This window comes from Acinonyx jubatus, chromosome B4 (assembly GCF_027475565.1).
Source record: "Acinonyx jubatus isolate Ajub_Pintada_27869175 chromosome B4, VMU_Ajub_asm_v1.0, whole genome shotgun sequence".
NCBI lineage: Eukaryota > Metazoa > Chordata > Mammalia > Carnivora > Felidae > Acinonyx > Acinonyx jubatus.
The window spans coordinates 118,118,155-118,137,140 of NC_069387.1; the positions used below are offsets into that span (position 1 = coordinate 118,118,155).

The 18,986-nt window shown below is 36.5% G+C and overlaps 1 protein-coding gene across 13 annotated transcripts in view; it reads right to left on the bottom strand.

Moving 5' to 3' along the window:
• Positions 1-18,986, bottom strand: part of ANKS1B (ankyrin repeat and sterile alpha motif domain containing 1B) — a 1,063,758-nt gene that overhangs the window by 870,499 nt on the left and 174,273 nt on the right. For all 13 annotated transcript variants that reach the window (XM_027071024.2, XM_027071022.2, XM_053226641.1 and 10 more), the window contains exons 4-5: positions 17,369-17,665; positions 637-712 (exon numbers count right to left, since the gene is read on the bottom strand). In XM_027071024.2, the coding sequence (XP_026926825.1) occupies positions 637-712; positions 17,369-17,665 (373 nt within the window). The remainder of the gene's footprint in view (positions 1-636; positions 713-17,368; positions 17,666-18,986) is intronic.

Here is an 18,986-nt window from a genome sequence, read left to right on the forward strand (position 1 = left end):
AAGTATGAATTTGTACCCATGCTTTTTGATCCTAAAAAAATCCAACCTCAGTTCCAATTTTATTTCATTTTATTCATAATATACATATGAAGACAAATAAGCCTCTTTGTTATACCTTCAAAGCATTCCCTCTAAAACATTCCCTTAAATCATTGCAGCTTACAAACAATAGCTACTCAGTTGATGAAATAACAAGGTAAATATGCCTTAAAGATAGGGAACACTATTAATCACAGTTCCCAATATAATAATCTAGGGAAATATTATGTTTTCGATAAACCGAGCAATTGTCATGATTTCATAAGGATCAGTTCCTCTCTCTTGTAGAAGGCAGAGAATTATTATTCCTTTTGGTAATTTCTCTAGTATATTTCAATGTGATTTCAATGTATACAATTGTAATTTCTAAAAGCTTGTTACTGACAAGTCTATTGAGTAAAGGAAGGTGCACATTTATATTAATTTTATCTAAACATTGAGGCTCAATTCTATGTGATATGAATATGCACTTGCAATGTGGAGTAAAGGTAAAAAGTAAGGGTGATTATGAAAGAACTGTGCCATTTCCCTTTGTCTACTCCTGAAATAGAAATTGTATTTGGCAGAAAAAGCTCCATGGAGAATCACAATAGTTACCTGTTTCTAACAGAACTCTCACAACATCCACCTTTCCAAATAAAGCTGCTTCATGAAGTGCACTCCCCTTTTCTGTCTAGAAAAAAAAAGAAGAAGAAGAAGAAGAAAAGTAAAAAGAAAAAGGAAAAAGAGAAAGAAGCACAGTTGCATTAGGAATGCTTACAAGTTAAAAAAAATCCTGTGACTTTATGTATTTGTACATATTCTCTGTAATCTAAGCACACCCTGACAGAAAGGTACTATGGAATAAAAGAAGAAATTCTAAGAACAAAATCCAATGCAGGTCCTCCTGCATACGTGTATGTGTGTTAAATTGAATAATGTCATTATGGCAATTCTGTCTCCTTGTACTAAAACTGATCTCTACTGTGGGATTCTAACCTCAGTTCAAAGTAAAAATATCATTATAAAATAATATATAATGTAAAAGCTCTGTTAATCAATAAAATCCTATTGCATAATTAACCCACTCTAAAATGATTTACAAATGCATTACTAAGGAGAATGGGAATCAATGTGATCTAAATTTATCTTCAAAAAAAAGCATGACTGCAATATATCTGAATTATAGTTTGACTGTCATGATATGTACAGACACTAATAAAAAATGGAAATAAAAATAATTTATAAATATTTTATAAAACTGTACAAAAGGAAAAATAAACTACGGAAATGTATTCAGCTCCTTAAGAAATAATCTCAATATGGGGTACAAATACATTATTTTTTGACTCTCTGAAAAATACCCTTTGAAATAATCTAATTCTTTTCACTCTTATTGTGTTTCCCAAGCAATTTTCTGATTACTAATTTTATTTCCTTCCACTCTTAAAAAAATTTGGACTTTATGTTAGAAAAACTCTTCCTGGAATAGCATACCTTAAATATTCTGAAAAACTAAACTACATTTTAAATACAGGGAAGAAAAGGAAAAATAACGGAATTCCTCAGAGCCTGGGGAAGGGAAGTGGGGACAGAAACTATGAACCCAAGGCTTTAGTACTGGAGCAGGAAATTGTTCCAGGCAAACCGCCAATCCATGGCAGACTAGTGCCTGGGCTTTAACCAGCTACTCAAGGTGCAAGAGGGCAGGAGACAAAGAAGCCCAAGAAAGCTGAGAGATAGATCAAGGGCTCCTGCAAAAATCTAAAACCTCTGGAGGGCACATTGCTGGTTCAATGGGAGAGCATACAACTCTTTATCTTGAGGTCATGAATTCCAGCCTCATGTTGGGCACAGAGATTACTTTAAAAAAATAAAACTTAAAATCTGTAAAGGACAACATCCTTAGTTAAAAAAAATAATAAATGTGTTGCACAGACGGAGAAATTAAAAATTCCTATCTAGATCATAGTTCTAAGTGGAGTACAGTAGTAGCAAAAATAACACCCTCCCCCTAAGAATTTCTAACCACAGTTCTGCCCTCACATGGTCTTGGGATCAAAATTACACAATCTCTGTGCTCCCCTAACCCTCCAATCCTGAGTGAAAAATGTAGAATTAAGTGATCCTGGGTTTGTAGTACCAAGGCAAATATAAATGCTTATTAGCAGAAACAGATACAAATCCATTGTGAAAATAATACACTTTAAACTCAGGCCTCTGAGAGTTCCAACAGATCAAGCTCTAAGAAACACAAATTCAAAATCAGAAATCACTGAACATTAAAGAAAACAAGCCATGAGCAAGAATAAAAGAATAAAACCTATAAAAACTTCATGTTATGTGATGGTCAGCTACAGAATATAAAAAATATATATGATCCATGAAAAGAAGATATCAAATATAACTAAAGAACAAAAGGAGTATTAAAACTGGACAGATCTGAAATGAACTAAATAGCACTTCTAAAAATGGAAAACATAATATTTTAAATAGAAAGGTTTAATAACAGATAAGATACAGCTGGGAAAAAAAAGTACTGAACTGGATGGTGGATTTTTTTTTTAAGTACATAATGCAATTCAAAGAAACATGAGATGGAAAATGTAAAACACTGAATAGAGTAAGACTCAGTTCTAGAAGAAGAGGACAGGAATAAGTAATTCAATGACTAAAGACTTTCCAGAATTAATGAGATACTAATATTCAATTCTGGGAATACCAAACAAGGTTAAGTGAGAAGAATACATTGTGAATATATTACAGCAAACTACAGAACACCTAAGATAATGAGAATACCTTAAAAATTTCCTAAGAGAAAAAACTGTCTAAAAATAAAAATTAGATCCACAGCTGGCTTCTCCACAAAAACAATAAAACCAGAAGAAAGTATAATATCTTCATGTGTCAAAAGAAAATAACTACTAATCTAGCATTCTATAGCCAGCCAAACTATCTTCAAAGAATGAGAGCAAAATAAAGACATTTTCAAACAATGGTTACTACAGATCCTTAAAAAGAGAATTTCCATGAATTTAATTCAGAAGGACTAGAGGTCCAAGAAGTAATGTTGAATAGAGAATGATTAAGAGAAGGCTAAATCTAATATTTAAAAATATAACACTAGGAGCACCTGGGTGGCTCAGTCAGTTAAGTGGCTGACTCTGGCTCAGGTCACGATCTCACCACTTGTGGGTTCAAGCCCCACTTCAGGATCTGCGCTGACAGCTCAGAGCCTGGAGCCTGCTTCAGATTCTGTGTCTCCCTCTCTCTCTGCCTTCCCCAACTCACACCATGTCTCTCTCTGTTTTTCAAAAATAAAATGTTAAAAAAATTTTTTAAGAAAATAAAAATATAACAATAATGTCTACTTTTTTTGTACTCATTTGGTTTCCTAGATACTCTGATACAGTAGAGTGGGCACTGTAGGCACTAAAATGGACTATTCTGGGAAATGAAATTATGTAAACTTCACTATAAATAAACAATTCTTCAGGAGGAAGCAGATGTAAAAGACCTGGGTTCCTGTGACAGTTTAGCTTTCAGTTGCTATATAACTTTAGGGAAATCACTTAATATCTTTGAAAATTCATATAGCTTGTAAATAAAGAAAGTATTAAAACTAGATAGGGTTATTGGGAATGCTAAACAAGATAAACAACAAATAAGACTTAAAAAGCATTTTATTTACTTATAAAATAATGAGTATTATCATTGCTGTTAAAAATGCAATTAGAAAACTTATTTATTTTTTTAATATATGAAATTTATTGTCAAATTGGTTTCCATACAACACCCAGTGCTCATCCCAAAAGGTGCCCTCCTCAATACCCATCACACACCCTCCCCTCCCTCCCACCCCCCATCAACCCTCACTTTGTTCTCAGTTTTTAAGAGTCTCTTATGCTTTGGCTCTCTCCCACTCTAACCTCTTTTTTTTTTTCCTTCCCCATGGGTTTCTGTTAAGTTTCTCAGGATCCACATAAGAGTGAAACCATAGGGTATCTGTCTTTCTCTGTATGGCTTATTTCATTTAGCATCACACTCTCCAGTTCCATCCACGTTGCTACAAAAGGCCATATTTAATTCTTTCTCATTGCCACGTAGTATTCCATTGTGTATATAAACCACAATTTCTTTATCCATTCATCAGTTGATGAACATTTAGGCTCTTTCCATAATTTGGCTATTGTTGAGAGTGCTGCTATAAACATTGGGGTACAAGTGCCCCTATGCATCAGTACTCCTGTATCCCTTGAATAAATTCCTAGCAGTGCTATTGCTGGGTCATAGAGTAGGTCTATTTTTAATTTTCTGAGGAACCTCCACACTGCTTTCCAGAGCGGCTGCACCAATTTGCATTCCCACCAACAGTGCAAGAGGGTTCCCGTTTCTCCACATCCTCGCCAGCATCTATAGTCTCCTGATTTGTTCATTTTGGCCACTCTGACTGGCGTGAGGTGATATCTGAGTGTGGTTTTGATTTGTATTTCCCTGATAAGGAGCGACGTTGAACATCTTTTCATGTGCCTGTTGGCCATCCGGATGTCTTCTTTAGAGAAGTGTCTATTCATGTTTTCTGCCCATTTCTTCACTGGGTTATTTGTTTTTTGGGTGTGGAGTTTGGTGAGCTCTTTATAGATTTTGGATACTAGCCCTTTGTCTGATATGTCATTTGCAAATATCTTTTCCCATTCCGTTGGTTGCCTTTTAGTTTTGTTGGTTGTTTCCTTTGCTGTGCAGAAGCTTTTTATCTTCATAAGGTCCCAGTAATTCACTTTTGCTTTTAATTCCCTTGCCTTTGGGGATGTGTCGAGTAAGAGATTGCTATGGCTGAGGTCAGAGAGGTCTTTTCCTGCTTTCTCCTCTAGGGTTTTGATGGTTTCCTGTCTCACATTCAGGTCCTTTATCCATTTTGAGTTTATTTTTGTGAATGGTGTGAGAAAGTGGTCTAGTCTCAATCTTCTGCATGTTGCTGTCCAGTTCTCCCAGCACCATTTGTTAAAGAGACTGTCTTTTTTCCATTGGATGTTCTTTCCTGCTTTGTCAAAGATTAGTGGGCCATACGTTTGTGGGTCTAGTTCTGGGGTTTCTATTCTATTCCATAAGTCTATGTGTCTGTTTTTGTGCCAATACCATGCTGTCTTGATGATTACAGCTTTGTAGTAGAGGCTAAAGTCTGGGATTGTGATGCCTCCTGCTTTGGTCTTCTTCTTCAAAATTACTTTGGCTATTCGGGGCCTTTTGTGGCTCCATATGAATTTTAGGATTGCTTGTTCTAGTTTCGAGAAGAATGCTGGTGCAATTTTGATTGGGATTGCATTGAATGTGTAGATAGCTTTGGGTAGTATTGACATTTTGACAATATTTATTCTTCCAATCCATGAGCAGGGAATGTCTTTCCATTTCTTTAAATCTTCTTCAATTACCTTCATAAGTTTTCTATAGTTTTCAGCATACAGGTCTTTTACATCTTTGGTTAGATTTATTCCTAGGTATTTTATGCTTCTTGGTGCAATTGTGAATGGGATCAGTTTCTTTATTTGTCTTTCTGTTGCTTCATTATTAGTGTATAAGAATGCAACTGATTTCTGTACATTGATTTTGTATCCTGCAACTTTGCTGAATTCATGTATCAGTTCTAGCAGACTTTTGGTGGAGTCTATCGGATTTTCCATGCATAATATCATGTCATCTGCAAAAAGCGAAAGCTTGACTTCATCTTTGCCAATTTTGATGCCTTTGATTTCCTTTTGTTGTCTGATTGCTGATGCTAGAACTTCCAACACTATGTTAAACAACAGCGGTGAGAGTGGGCATCCCTGTCGTGTTCCTGATCTCAGGGAAAAAGCTCTCAGTTTTTCCCCGTTGAGGATGATGTTACCTGTGGGCTTTTCATAAAATAGAAAGCTTGAACAGACCCATAACCAGCGAAGAAATGGAATCGGTTATCAAAAATCTCCCAACAAATAAGAGTCCAGGACCAGATGGCTTCCCAGGGGAGTTCTACCAGATGTTTAAAGCAGAGATAATACCTATCCTTTTCAAGCTATTCCAAGAAATAGAAGGGGAAGGAAAACTTCCAGACTCATTCTATGAAGCCAGTATTACTTTGATTCCTAAACCAGACAGAGACCCAGTAAAAAAAGAGAACTACAGGCCAATATCCCTGAGGAATATGGATGCAAAAATTCTCAATAAGATACTAGCAAATCGAATTCAACGGCATATAAAAAGAATTATTCACCATGACCAAGTGGGATTCATTCCTGGGATGCAGGGCTGGTTCAACATTCGCAAATCAATCAACATGATACATCACATTAACAAAAAAAAAAGAGAAGAACCATATGATCCTGTCAATCGATGCAGAAAAGGCCTTTGACAAAATCCAGCACCCTTTCTTAATAAAAACCCTTGAGAAAGTAGGGATAGAAGGAACATACTTAAAGATCATAGAAAACTTTTTAAAAGTCTCAATGATTTTAATATTTTAAAATTATACATAAATATATATATATAGTGTGTGTATGTGTGCATAGATAATCTCCTTTACATTATTCCAAGAAAAAAAGGTTATGTTAAATAGAACTAGTATTTTTATACAATGGATAAGGAGACCCTGACTCCTTGAATAAAACTAGAAAAGGTTAGCAGATGATAAACATATTTTTAGTGTGAAAAAAAATTAATCAATTTTTCCAAATCCAAGGTTATTAGCTTCTTTGTAATTAGTAAGAGAACATGAGAACTGTCAAAATGGAATGGGTTGTCCTCATAAATTTAAGGTAAACAGTGATATCAGGAACCATTTCCTGGTATCACATTTAATCCTAAACAGTATGAAATTTAAATATGTCACATCTATGAACTTTTCCTTATCAAAATACAGGTTAATTACAGAATATTCTCCAGTTTACCACACCCTACCTTGAGTCTGCGTCTATCACCCTCATTCAAATTAGTACCATTCTCAGTGCTCTATTCCAAATCTATAATCCATAACTCACCAAATCTTGAAAAACTGTATTTTCATGAAATAATATTTAGTCCAAAACATGTGCTAAGCAAGTGGAATACAAAGAAATAACAAAGAAATAGCACCGAAATAGGTGAACCCAAATCCTCTCAACCCCAGGATTTTGGTACTGCTTTTCTCATGGATTATATTTCTCCATTTTTTGAATTAATCATTTAAAATAAGCATAATTTCCAGGGCTCTTGGGTGGCTTGGTTGATTGAACATCTGACTCTTGACTTCAGGTTGGGTCATGGTCCCAGGGTTGTGAGATTAACCCCACGTCGGCTCTGCGCTAAGTGTGGAGCTTGCTTGAGATTCTCTCTCTCTCTTCGACTGAGCCTCTCCCCTCCTTGCATGCATTCTCTTTCTCTCTCAAAAAATAAAATAAGATAATGAAATTAAATAAAGCGAAATAAAATAAAATATAATTTCCAAGATAGATAAAACAGATAGTTATGTGGTTGATAATACAGTAACACTTAAAAATTTATCCAGTAATGAGCTATGAAGCACTCATATCTCAGCACTGCTAAAGAAAAATCCCTCTGAACACAAGTTATAATGAAAACAGCTAAGACAGAAAATAAAATGATATACATAGTAATGTCAATAGTTGAATTGCTGATGAAGGCAAAAGAAATTAGCTTATTGATTTGAAATGTCTATTAAGGCCAAATCTCAGTAGCACCAAAGCTGAAAAAACAAGATAAGGGATAGGAAAGGGTGAAACCATGTTTTAAGTCCAGAGTTTTTCTTTCCTTTTTGTTTTTAGCCCTATGTATTCCTGTGGCTTCTGTGGGAAGTTCAATCACACATATAAAGAGATCTTTGTTATATCTTATACAGAATTTCAAGGTGTTTTAAAATGGTTTCTTGGGTTATGTATTCCACCAGACTGCCAAAACAGCAGATAGAAAAGAGATGTAGAGATGTCAGAGCTTGTCTGCACTGGTTCCCCCTTCTGAATTTAACACTCTAACATAGTCCTCCTGAGCTTACAAAAGAGAGTGACCAGATAAAGGAAGACCAGTTCTTTATTAAAGGAGAAAACAGAACAAAGATGACAAGTTATAAAGACTGTGTGGTGATCAGTAGAGAAAATAGCACAGGTACCAGTGGAGATGAAAACTATGAGAAGCAAGACCCATAACTATTGTAAGAAATAAGAACCTGTGAATAAAGATAACTTCAATGGAGATAACGAAAAGCCAACTAGAATGGCATTTAACTCGGCAGTAACAACCACAGGCACCCTGGCTAGTACCAATTAGCCCTATGGGCATCTCTTAGGATAAAAGAATTTAAAAGATAAGAACATTTTAGCCTTTATAAATACAGTAAAACCTTGGATTGCAAGTAACTTGTTCTGTGAATGTTCCACAAGACAAGCAAACATTTCTAATAATTTTTAATTTAACAAACGATGTCTTGTAATACAAGTAACAAGTGATGCCAAATGGCATGTGATCACAACTGAGCCAATAGTTCTTCTCTCTGTCTTGCTGCAGACTCTGGGTGATCATCTCCCAAGCTCAGATGCTTGGTCTCAGGCCATGATGTTTGGCAGAAATCAATGATTTTCAGAACGTTGGAAGATGCCCAAAACTAGCACTAGTGTATTTTTTGTCACTTCAAAGCACTGACAGACGGTCCTTCACTTTTCCATACAAGAATAAGTTTAAGAAGGCTCTGCTTCATTCTAGGTCAGGCTGCCTACAGACATAGACCCTTTCCTCTGTTGCCTTATTGCCAGTTACATTAAATACAGTGTATGACAAGAGTTTATTAATACTGCACTGTAGTCACCATCCAAGGGAGCATATACAATGGCCATGCAGGAAAAGGTTGAAAAGACAGGCAGTAAGAAGGAGATGATTACAGTGGAAGTGAAGACGGAAGTCATCGAGAAGTATAAATCAGGTATGAGAATGGCTGAAATTGCAAGATTTTATAAGTCTACATCTGCAGAGCAGGAGGAAAAAAAGGTGGAGCAATCCCACACTTCAAATGAGATTAGGGACAGGGGCGCCTGGGTGGCACAGTCGGTTAAGCGTCCGACTTCAGCCAGGTCACAATCTCGCGGTCCGTGAGTTCGAGCCCTGCGTCGGGCTCTGGGCTGATGACTCAGAGCCTGGAGCCTGTTTCCGATTCTGTGTCTCCCTCTCTCTCTGCCCCTCCCCCATTCATGCTCTGTCTCTCTCTGTCCCAAAAATAAATAAACGTTGGAGAAAAAAAAAAAAAAACAAATGAGATTAGGGACATGTGTGAAACGTGGGAAACAATGCAAAATTTTGTAGGAAAGCACCACTCAAATAAGGCTGTAGCAATGAGAGTGATGAATCTATTTCACAACAGTGCAATTCACATTTCTGCGAAATCCTCAAAAGGAAGCAAAAGCAAGTGTCGCTGGATAAGTTCCCTGTTAAAGTTGCATGAAAAGAAAAAGACTTATTTCACTGAGCCAACAGATAGAAGTGATTCCACTAGTGACAGTGAAAGTCATCCTACCCAATAACCCTCCTTTCTTGTCTCCCTCACACCAGCCATAAAGGTTTTCAAAGGTAAATGCAGGTTAATTTGGTTTTTTTTCTTTATATTTTGTAATATGTTACAGAACTAATCATTTTCATATGAATATTTTTGGGTTGTGGAACAAATCATCTGAGTTTCCATTATTTCTTATGGGGAAATTTGCTTTGATATACAAGTGCTTTGGATTACAAGCACATTTCCAGAACAAATTATCCTCACAAGCCAAGGTTTTACTGCACATGATTTCAGAGGAAGCTGGGAAGAAACTGTTCTTTTGTATCCTGCATTAGCTAGACTATAGCTAGAATACAATGTTCAACTGTAGGTAATAAACTTTTACAGGCACGTTGGCAGATTGAAATGTACCCAGAGAAGAGGGTCCCAAATGACAAAAGACAGAAAAACATCATGTGAAGAACAGCTGAAGGTTATAAGAAAGTTCAGATTGAGGAGGGGGGTGGCATAAGAGAAATGTGTCTTCAAATAATTCAGAAATAATGTTCCTCCTATTCAAAGGCAGACTTTTCCTATTTAACGTAAGGTAATTCCAGCCTCTGTCTTTACCTGTCCTTTCTTCTGTTATCCTCCTTACAGCTAATCCTCTACTTTGCTCTTATCTATCACGTCCTGCCACTTCTTGAATTTCATGAAGTATCTTCACCCTTTCTCTTGCGTCTTCAATTTCAGTCTCTTCTTTGGATCCTTGCACTCTACATAAAAATACACACTTTTCCACAACCTGGCAATAAAACAGCCAACCAAAGAAATTTCCTGTGAACTGCTATAACTTTGAGTTCCTCTCCCATATCTCACTGTTCTTTACTCCATACCTTTATAGAGTCATCTTCCCTTCTGTAGGCACAATTTCTATTCTGTTACTACTATATTCTCTGGCACATAGTAGGCAATGCCTGGCACAAAGCAGGCACCCCATAAATACATGGTAAATGACTGATTATATGTAACTGTACTATCTTGCACCCCTCTTATAATGCTTCCTTTTTCCAGAAATTCTCTGAGTATTCATTCAATTTCTATGTATATTCTCTTTCTTATAAACCATCTTGGGCTAGGACCAATTAAGTGGCACATCCTAAGAGAGACATCCCCATGCCTTCATTCAAAATCATAGCAACCAGTGTATTTCCTTTATGGCACTAATACAATTGGTAATTTTCATTTATAGTTTTAGTTCCTGTTTTCTCTACTAATCCTTCAACTCCATGAGGACAGGGAACAAATCGTCTTGTTTATGTAGCATAGTGCCTAGTAGCCTGGCCTGAGATTGCTGGTGGGAATACGGTGTCCCAATAGGGAAGATGGATTTTCAGTTAAAGGGAAGGAAAAGAAGCTGCTTGAGTGGTGAGTCAGATAGGTCAGGGAAGGCTTCCCTGGTAAGGTAACATTTGACCAGACACCTGAAGAAAGCACAGGTAGAAGTCATGTGGGTTAGTAAAGCAAAGGCCTTGAGGCAGAAGCTTACCTGGTATGTTCCAGCAAGAGCAACAATACCACTAGGGCTAAGCTAAGTGAAAAAATGGCAAAGGATAGTTAGAGGTGGCTTCAAAGGCAGTGGAACTAAGTTGTATAAGACACCTGTCAGCCACTGTGAGGAATTTGGCTTCTGCTCCAAGTGAGATGGAAAGCCACTGGAGGTTTTTTGAGCAGTAAAGTGATATAATCTGGTTTAGTTTAATGGCTGCTTTGTTAAAAACAGATTGTAAAGAATCTGTTACGGGCTGAATGTTTGTGTCCACCCCTTACCCCCAAATTCATATGTTGAACCTTTAACCCACAGTGCAACTGTATTTGAAAACAGGGCATTTCTGGAAGTAATTAACGTTAAATGAGGTCATAAGGGTAGGAACCTTTCTCACGGGATTTGTATCCTTATAAGAGTTGGACACACCAGAGCTCTCTCGCTCGCTCGCTCTCTCTCTGCACAAAAGACCATTTGAGGACACAACAAGAAGGCAGTCATCTACAAGCCAGAAAGAGAGCTCTCACCAGAAACAGAATCGGCCAGAATTTTAGACTTTCCAGCCTCTAGAACTGAGAAAATAAATATGTGTTGTTTAAGTTGCCCAGTTTTGGGATTTTGTTATGGTTGCCTGAGCAGACTAATATGGAGGCAAAGAAAAAAGCAGGGAAACCAGGCAGGAGGCAGGAGATGTACAAGACTTAAGCTATAGTGGTGATAGTAGAGGGCATGAAAAGTAGTGAAATTCTAGATATATTTTGAGCACAAAGCCAACAGGATTTTTTGAGGAACTGCGTGTAAAATATGAAAGAAATTCTGCCCACTAGCCATCCAATAGATATGTTTAGCAGGCAATTATGTACCTAATTTAGAACTCAGGGTAAGGTCCAAGATGAATAAATTTGGTTACTGTCAGACAAAGATGTCAGTCGAAGTCAAGGGATTGGATGAGGTCAACTAGAAAGTAAGTACAGACAGAGAAGAAAAGAGGTCTAAGTACTAAGCCCTGGGACACTCTGATACTTAGAGATCAGGAAGATGAGAGCAGTTAACCATGGAATAGGGATGGAGTAGATTACACTATTTGCTCCTTGTTTCATATGCCCTTTGTCATATGACTGCAGCGCCATCCACTTACATGGATGAAGTATATTTCCCCACCCCTTGATCTGGGACTTAGCTTTGTGACTTGCTTTAGCCAATGTATGGCATCTACATGATACAAGTAGAGACTAAAATGTGCCTTGTTGGTTGAGCTTACTTAGGCCATGTCCTGGCTAGTCCCAGGAAAAAGGGAATATATACATAGAGCAGAGCAAGCTAACTTACAGCCTGAAGCAGAGTTTCCCCAGATTACCTGCAAACCTGTGAATGAGAAAAAAAGGCCATTGCTTACTATTATATACTACTGAGATTTCTGTGTTTATTGTACAGAACATTGTGGCAATGTCAATAGCTAACTATTACAGGGGTTTACAGAGTTACAGTGTAAAGATCTACTGGGAAGAAATTAAACAAAGCCTGGCTGAGGACAGAGAGGTGTGACTTTACAAAAGAGGACAGAAAACAGAAAGGTTTAATCCTTTACCAACTCCTATGGATAACAGGTTTGTGAGGCCTGACAGATTTATCTAGCTGCAAGGCTAAATGAAAGGCATTCAAGGTCTTAGACTCTACCTAAAGTAAGACCAAGAAGGAGAAGAGAAGCAAGAGAGAATGGTGACTCAGATGTCAAAAGAAAAAAGCCTTTCAAAGAGGAGGGAGATTTGTCAATGCCAATGATAAGTCAAGTAAAATGATGACAAAGAATTGGCTGTTGGATCTAACAATATGGCAGTCATTAGTCACCTTCACCAAAGGGAAAAACACTTAAAGAGTAAGAGAGATGGAGCAGTAGCTTCAAGAGAGAATGGGGGAAAGAAATTTGATATAATGAGTAAAATCAACTCTTTCTAAATATGTTATGAAGGGGATCAGAAAAAGGGAACAAGAACTAGAGGGAAATGTGGGTTCAAGAAAGAGTTGTTTTTTTTTTTAAGATGGGAAATGTAACATCTTTGTGTCCCTATAAAGATGATGCAATTGAGAGGGGGGAAAATGCATAGTATTTTAAGGGGAGGATCCAGTGTACAAGTAGAGGACTCAGCCTTAGGGATAAACCTAAAAAGTTCATTTAAAGCACCAGGAAGGAAGGCAGATACACATCCACTGGCAAATGTGGTGGTTCAAGTATGTAATAGCTTCTATTTTCTCAGTTAAGTAAAAGCAAAGTCAAGATCACAGAGAAATAACAGGGAGGAAAGAGTTAAAGTTTGGGGAAGAAAGGAAAAATTTTAAATAATTATCTAGGAAAGAAGGAGAGTGAGTGGATTATTAAAATGTAATCTATCCATTTAGGCACACATTTCTCCTGCCACTATAAGCACTTAGAGAACAAAACTGGTACCTTACTCAGCTTTATATCTTAACAGCTCCTAGTACGGGAACTTGTACTCTTTGTTATTAATTTTCTATAATTTTACTTTCATTTCCTTTAATATTAAAATAAAATCCAGTTGACTTAGTATTTTGTAAGTCCTTAACTTTTTAAATTTTAATAAGAGAAGCTTGCAAGAAATACAGTTAAAGAACTAGCATAAAAAGAGTCCATAGTCTTTGGAGTTACTACCCACTTACTCAAATCAGGTTTGAAATCCATAAAAATGATTACTAATTTCAAGAGACTCTTGACAGTTAAAACTCATTTTCTTAATATCTTAATATGACAGATTCTCTTTATTAAGAAATCCTTTAGGATTAAAGGGTTTATACATAAATATAATTTGAAATTCACCTAAGCTGGAATTAAATTGTTTTTCTCACTAGTTCAAATATGTGTTATAATTCAAAACTGCTCGGAGATAAATGAAGCAGAAACCAAAACTTCTACAGAAAATACTAACACAAATTATGCATCTTAAAACATTTGTAATTACAAGGAAAAGGCAAGATCTTCCAGAGCCATCTCTAAATTTTAAAGAATTATTCATAATGACTTGAATGTAATTAAAGTCTAATAGTGTATTGCTGTGATTTACCAAATGGGATTATTTTTAATACTGGTAACTTCCAACTTGTTAGCTAGAGCAATTTAATGAATATTAAAGTCATTCAAACAGTTCAAGGTTACTGTCTGGTATTCTTCACTCTCAGACAGTGAGATATCAAAAAATACCATCTTCAAATTTGATATTAAAACATTTTGCAGTGAATCTGATGGGCAAACTTGGTGATAATTCATTTGAATCACATAATAAAATTAAACACTGACCCAAAAAAAGGCAATTAAACAAAAGGAAAACATGTTTTCTATGAACAAAGCAATAATAACAAAAAAACATCAACTAAGGCTAACTAAATGCTGAAAGATTCAACTCATCGAAATATATTTTAGAATATGCTGTCAGCTCTACTTCTAGAAAACCTTCAAGATGAAATCATAGAGTGAGCATCAGGTACCAGCCTTGATGCTTCTGATTAAGTTCATAGTGGTCTAAACATACTGTGCCCCTTTCATCTGATATGTGTAGTAACAAACCCAAATGCTATATGAGCAAAGTAGAAAATCTAAAGGAATGAATCTGGCAATGATGGTAGAGAAAGGTTGGGACCTTAGGAGGTATACAGCCCATCTAAAAGCATTCAAATTCAATATCTTAAAACACTCTTTTGACCACATAAAATGCACATCTGCAAGCTAAGTTATATCTAAATTCAAAATCCTAAAGACCTTCAAGGTCCTCTTCAAATATCACTCTATCAATGTCTCTTCAAGTCCTCCATATTACAATCCATATTTTCTTCACTGCTATGTCCTTAGCACTTTGCCGTACTATTTATTTTAATATGTCATGTATAGCAGTTATTCTTGCAAGTTTCTGTGTCCTCCACTAAGTTTTGGGCAGAGATCTTACTTATCTTCAATTCTCCAAAAGCACAAAATACAGTAAGTAGTATTTTGCATAAGAAAAGATGTACCATATACATATAAAATTGAATCCAGACTCTTTCTCTTCTGGCCATGTCATCTAGTACAAAATATGAAAACATTTTGGCCATGGACATGAAGTGTGTTACTGATCTCAGTCATCGTAAAGTCCTTGGTTATAAAGTACTCTGAGCCACCAAATTTAAAAGCATTCCAGAAGTGTTATCAAAGCAGTAATTCTAGATTAAAGAAATTCAACATAAAGAAAATAAATATCTAGCTTATCATTAAACATACTTCTAGAGAAAGTATGTTTACATACTTCCAGAGAAAGTATGTTTACAATAGTAAATATGTATCTCATTTCAATACCCCTTTGAGGGGAAAGTTGTTGCTTTTTTTAATATGAAGGCTACAAAAATTCTTGTGCTGATTTTCAAGACTGCTGAAGTAGAATAAATTAAAAAATTAAGAAAACATTTTATAAGGGCACCTGAGTGGCTCAGTCAGTTAAGTATCCGACTTTGGCTCAGGTCATGATCTCACAGTTCGTGAGATCGAGTCCTGCATTGGGCTCTCTAATGTCAGCATGGAGGCTGCTTCAGATCCCCTGGCCCCCTCTCTCTCTGCCCCTACCCCCATTCTCAAAAATAAACAAACATCTTTTTAAAAAGGTTTTATAAATCTCTAAATAACTAAATAATACAGGCAAAGCTCTCATTAAAAGTCTGTTTTAGGGTTCCAGCCTTAAATGTAGGATTGGAAGGCCTATTATTTTTAAAACTTCAATGAAAAATCCCCCAGAGACACAAGATTCAACCTCTAAACAATTCCTAGGAAAAGTAACCCCACAGTTGTGAACACTAATTCCACTTGGAATGTTACAAACCTGGCTGCATTTGTTGCCTCTGGGTATTCACACCCCTTTTACAATTCACACCCCCTTGTAATTGAGAGGTACAATCTCTTTTCCCAACCCTTGAATCTCAGCTGCCTTTGTGAACTGTTGGTCAATCAAACACTGCAGAAAAGATAGTAAGTATGCTTGCTCCCAGTCTAGACCTCAAGAGACCTTGTATACTCCTGTTCCCTCCCTCCTTCCTTCTCTCATGTGTACACATGCATGCACATAGAACCATATTACTGTTATGTTCCCTGTCATGAACAAGCCCAAGGCAGCCTGCTGGATCATGAAAGACACAAGGCAGCCTCACTATTACCCCAGGCAACATCCTATAACAGAGCTACTCAAATGACCTATAATTGACCCCAGACACATGAGAGAACCCAGCCAAAACAGAGCTACCTACCAAGGCTCAGACTAAATCACCAACCACAGAATTAAGAGCTAAATGAGTAGTCATTATGTTAAGCCATTAAGTTTCAAGAGACTTTGTTATACAGCAATAGCATACTAATACACAGGGAAGAAGACACAATCTGACAGGAACCAAAAGGGTCTCTGGAAGATAAAAATGCTGCCACTGACTTGGGAGACAAAAAAAAAAAAAAAAACAGTAGTAAAATGAAAAAAATGGCTAAAGAAAAAAGAAGCTAACCTTGGAATTGGAGTTAACTTGAAACAGATAATAAAAGTAGGTTGCCCTTAAAAAAAAAAAAAAGTAGGTTGCTCTTTCCTTGTGGAGAAATAAAACCTACCCAAATGTTACCCATGCTTCAAAGCTCAAATCACAACTCTCCAATAAAATTCTTTCTGATTGCCCTAGGCAGAGTGATCATTCCTTCATTAATCATGTATAGACAGCACACTACTGAGGCCTGGACTTTAATCAGTAAATATAAATTCATATTGTAGGTTTATCAGCTAAGCATCCTTAGGCAAGCTTCTTAAGTCTTTGAATCTGATTCCTCATCTCTTAACTTTTACTTAATAGTTCTCAATCCCACAGGGGGGCTGTGAAAAAAGGGATTCTAAATGTGTCAACATATTAAATACAACATACATACTCAAAAATGTTAAATTGAATTTTGAGTGATTCATTCATTCATTCACTCAACTTTGTATTCCTAGTGTGTGTCAGGCTATGTGCTAGACACTGGGAAAAAAAGGAAACAATTACTAATGATACCACACACAACTGTCTTCTAGTAATAATTTTTCACTCCTATAGCCCTAAAATTAGAATGAGGTTAGAAATTACTCTTTACATCTCTTCATATTTCCAAACAGTATGTGGCACAGTGTACTGAATGTAGTAGTTACAAAAATATTTCTGGACAATTTAATTTTGAAAAATGATAAGATTTCTACATACAACTTTTAACATCTGCATCTCAAAGCAAAGCAAGAGCATCATCACTTTCAATGCAAAGCTAAAAGGAGACTCACTTGACAGCTCACATCCATCCCTGCTTCCAATAGCACCTGAACAACTGCTTTGTGACCATTCCGAGCAGCAAGGTGTAGTGGCGTGTGCTTTCTAGTGTTGCAGCTCATTAAGTTAGGGTGTGCACTGATGATCATTTTGACCACCCTAAGTCGTCCATAGAGTGCTGCCAGGTCCAAAGGTGTTTCTAGCTTACTGTTCCTGATGGTAGGATCGGTGAGCTCTTCTAGGAGGACAGCAACTACTTCTGAGTGTCCATATTGAGCTGCACAGTGTAGCGCAGTTTCATTTTCATTGTTCTGTTAAGACAAAGATGTAAGATTAGGATTTTCAGAAATTCAGTTATCAAAATCTAAACAGTAATTTAAAACCAAAGATACTTTGAAAATGCAAGTTTATGACTTATCTATTTTAATAAGTATGCCTAATAGAATATCTGATAAAAAGGATCTATCATTTATTGCATTAAAAAATCACAATGTTAATCATTTTAAGAGGAAAAGTCAAATTTTTCCCTATATTATATATTTCAATTTTCAAGAGCGATAAATGATTTAGCCATGTTAGTCAGTGGCCCTGCTGGGCCCAGATGGTCAGTGTTATCTGTACTATGCATCATACCTCCATGACATTTGTTAATGAGAGAGAGTAATAAGAATTATAACATACTTTTAACAGACTGGCTTTCCAAAAGGCACTTGAAATGGTAAATTCTTGATAATGAAAGAGTTACGGAATGATTTCCCAAATTAAGTTTCATTTTATTTTCCATGTAAGTACAAATTATTGCTCCTTTAGCAAAAAGAGAATGAAGACATACTGGCCCTCAGATTAAACAGCACCATTCTGAAATGTAATTATGGACTGAGAGACAGACTGAGACCCATTGCCAGACAATCTACAAGAAGTATCATAGTATTACATATACACCAATGGAAAATCAAGAAGATTTTCCTAGAAGTTTAGCAAGATAAAAAGTGTACCTGGATAGATCTAGAGCATATAATGCTAAGTGAAATAAGACAAAAAAAGACAAACACCATGTGATTTTACTCATATGGGGAATTTAAGAAAGAAATGAACAAAGGAGAAAAAAAAGAAGCAAACCAAAAAACAGACTCTTAACTATAGAGAACAAACAGATGGTTACGAGAGGGGAGCGGGGTAGAGGGATGGGTGAAATAGGTGAAGGGGATTAAGAGTACACTTATCTTGGGGTGCCTGGGTGGCTCAGTGGGTTAAGTGTCCAACTCTTGGTTTTGGCTCAGGTCATGATTTCAAGGCTTCGTGGGTTCAAGCCCAGCATTGGGCTCTGTGCTGGCAGTGCGGAGCCTGCTTAGGATTCTCTCTCTCCCTCTCTCTCTGCCCCTCCCCCATTCATGCTGTCTCTGCCTCTCTCAAAAATAAACTTGAAAAAAACTATTTAAAAAAAAGAGTACACTTATCTAGATGAGCACTGAGTTATAAATTGAGTTACTGAATCACTATAATGTACACCTGAAACAAATATAACACAGTATATTAACTATGCTGGAATTAAAATTTACTAAACCACTCCTAAGGTAGATGGATGTTTCAGTACATTTAGGCAAATGGTGTAGATAGATGGTAAATGACTAT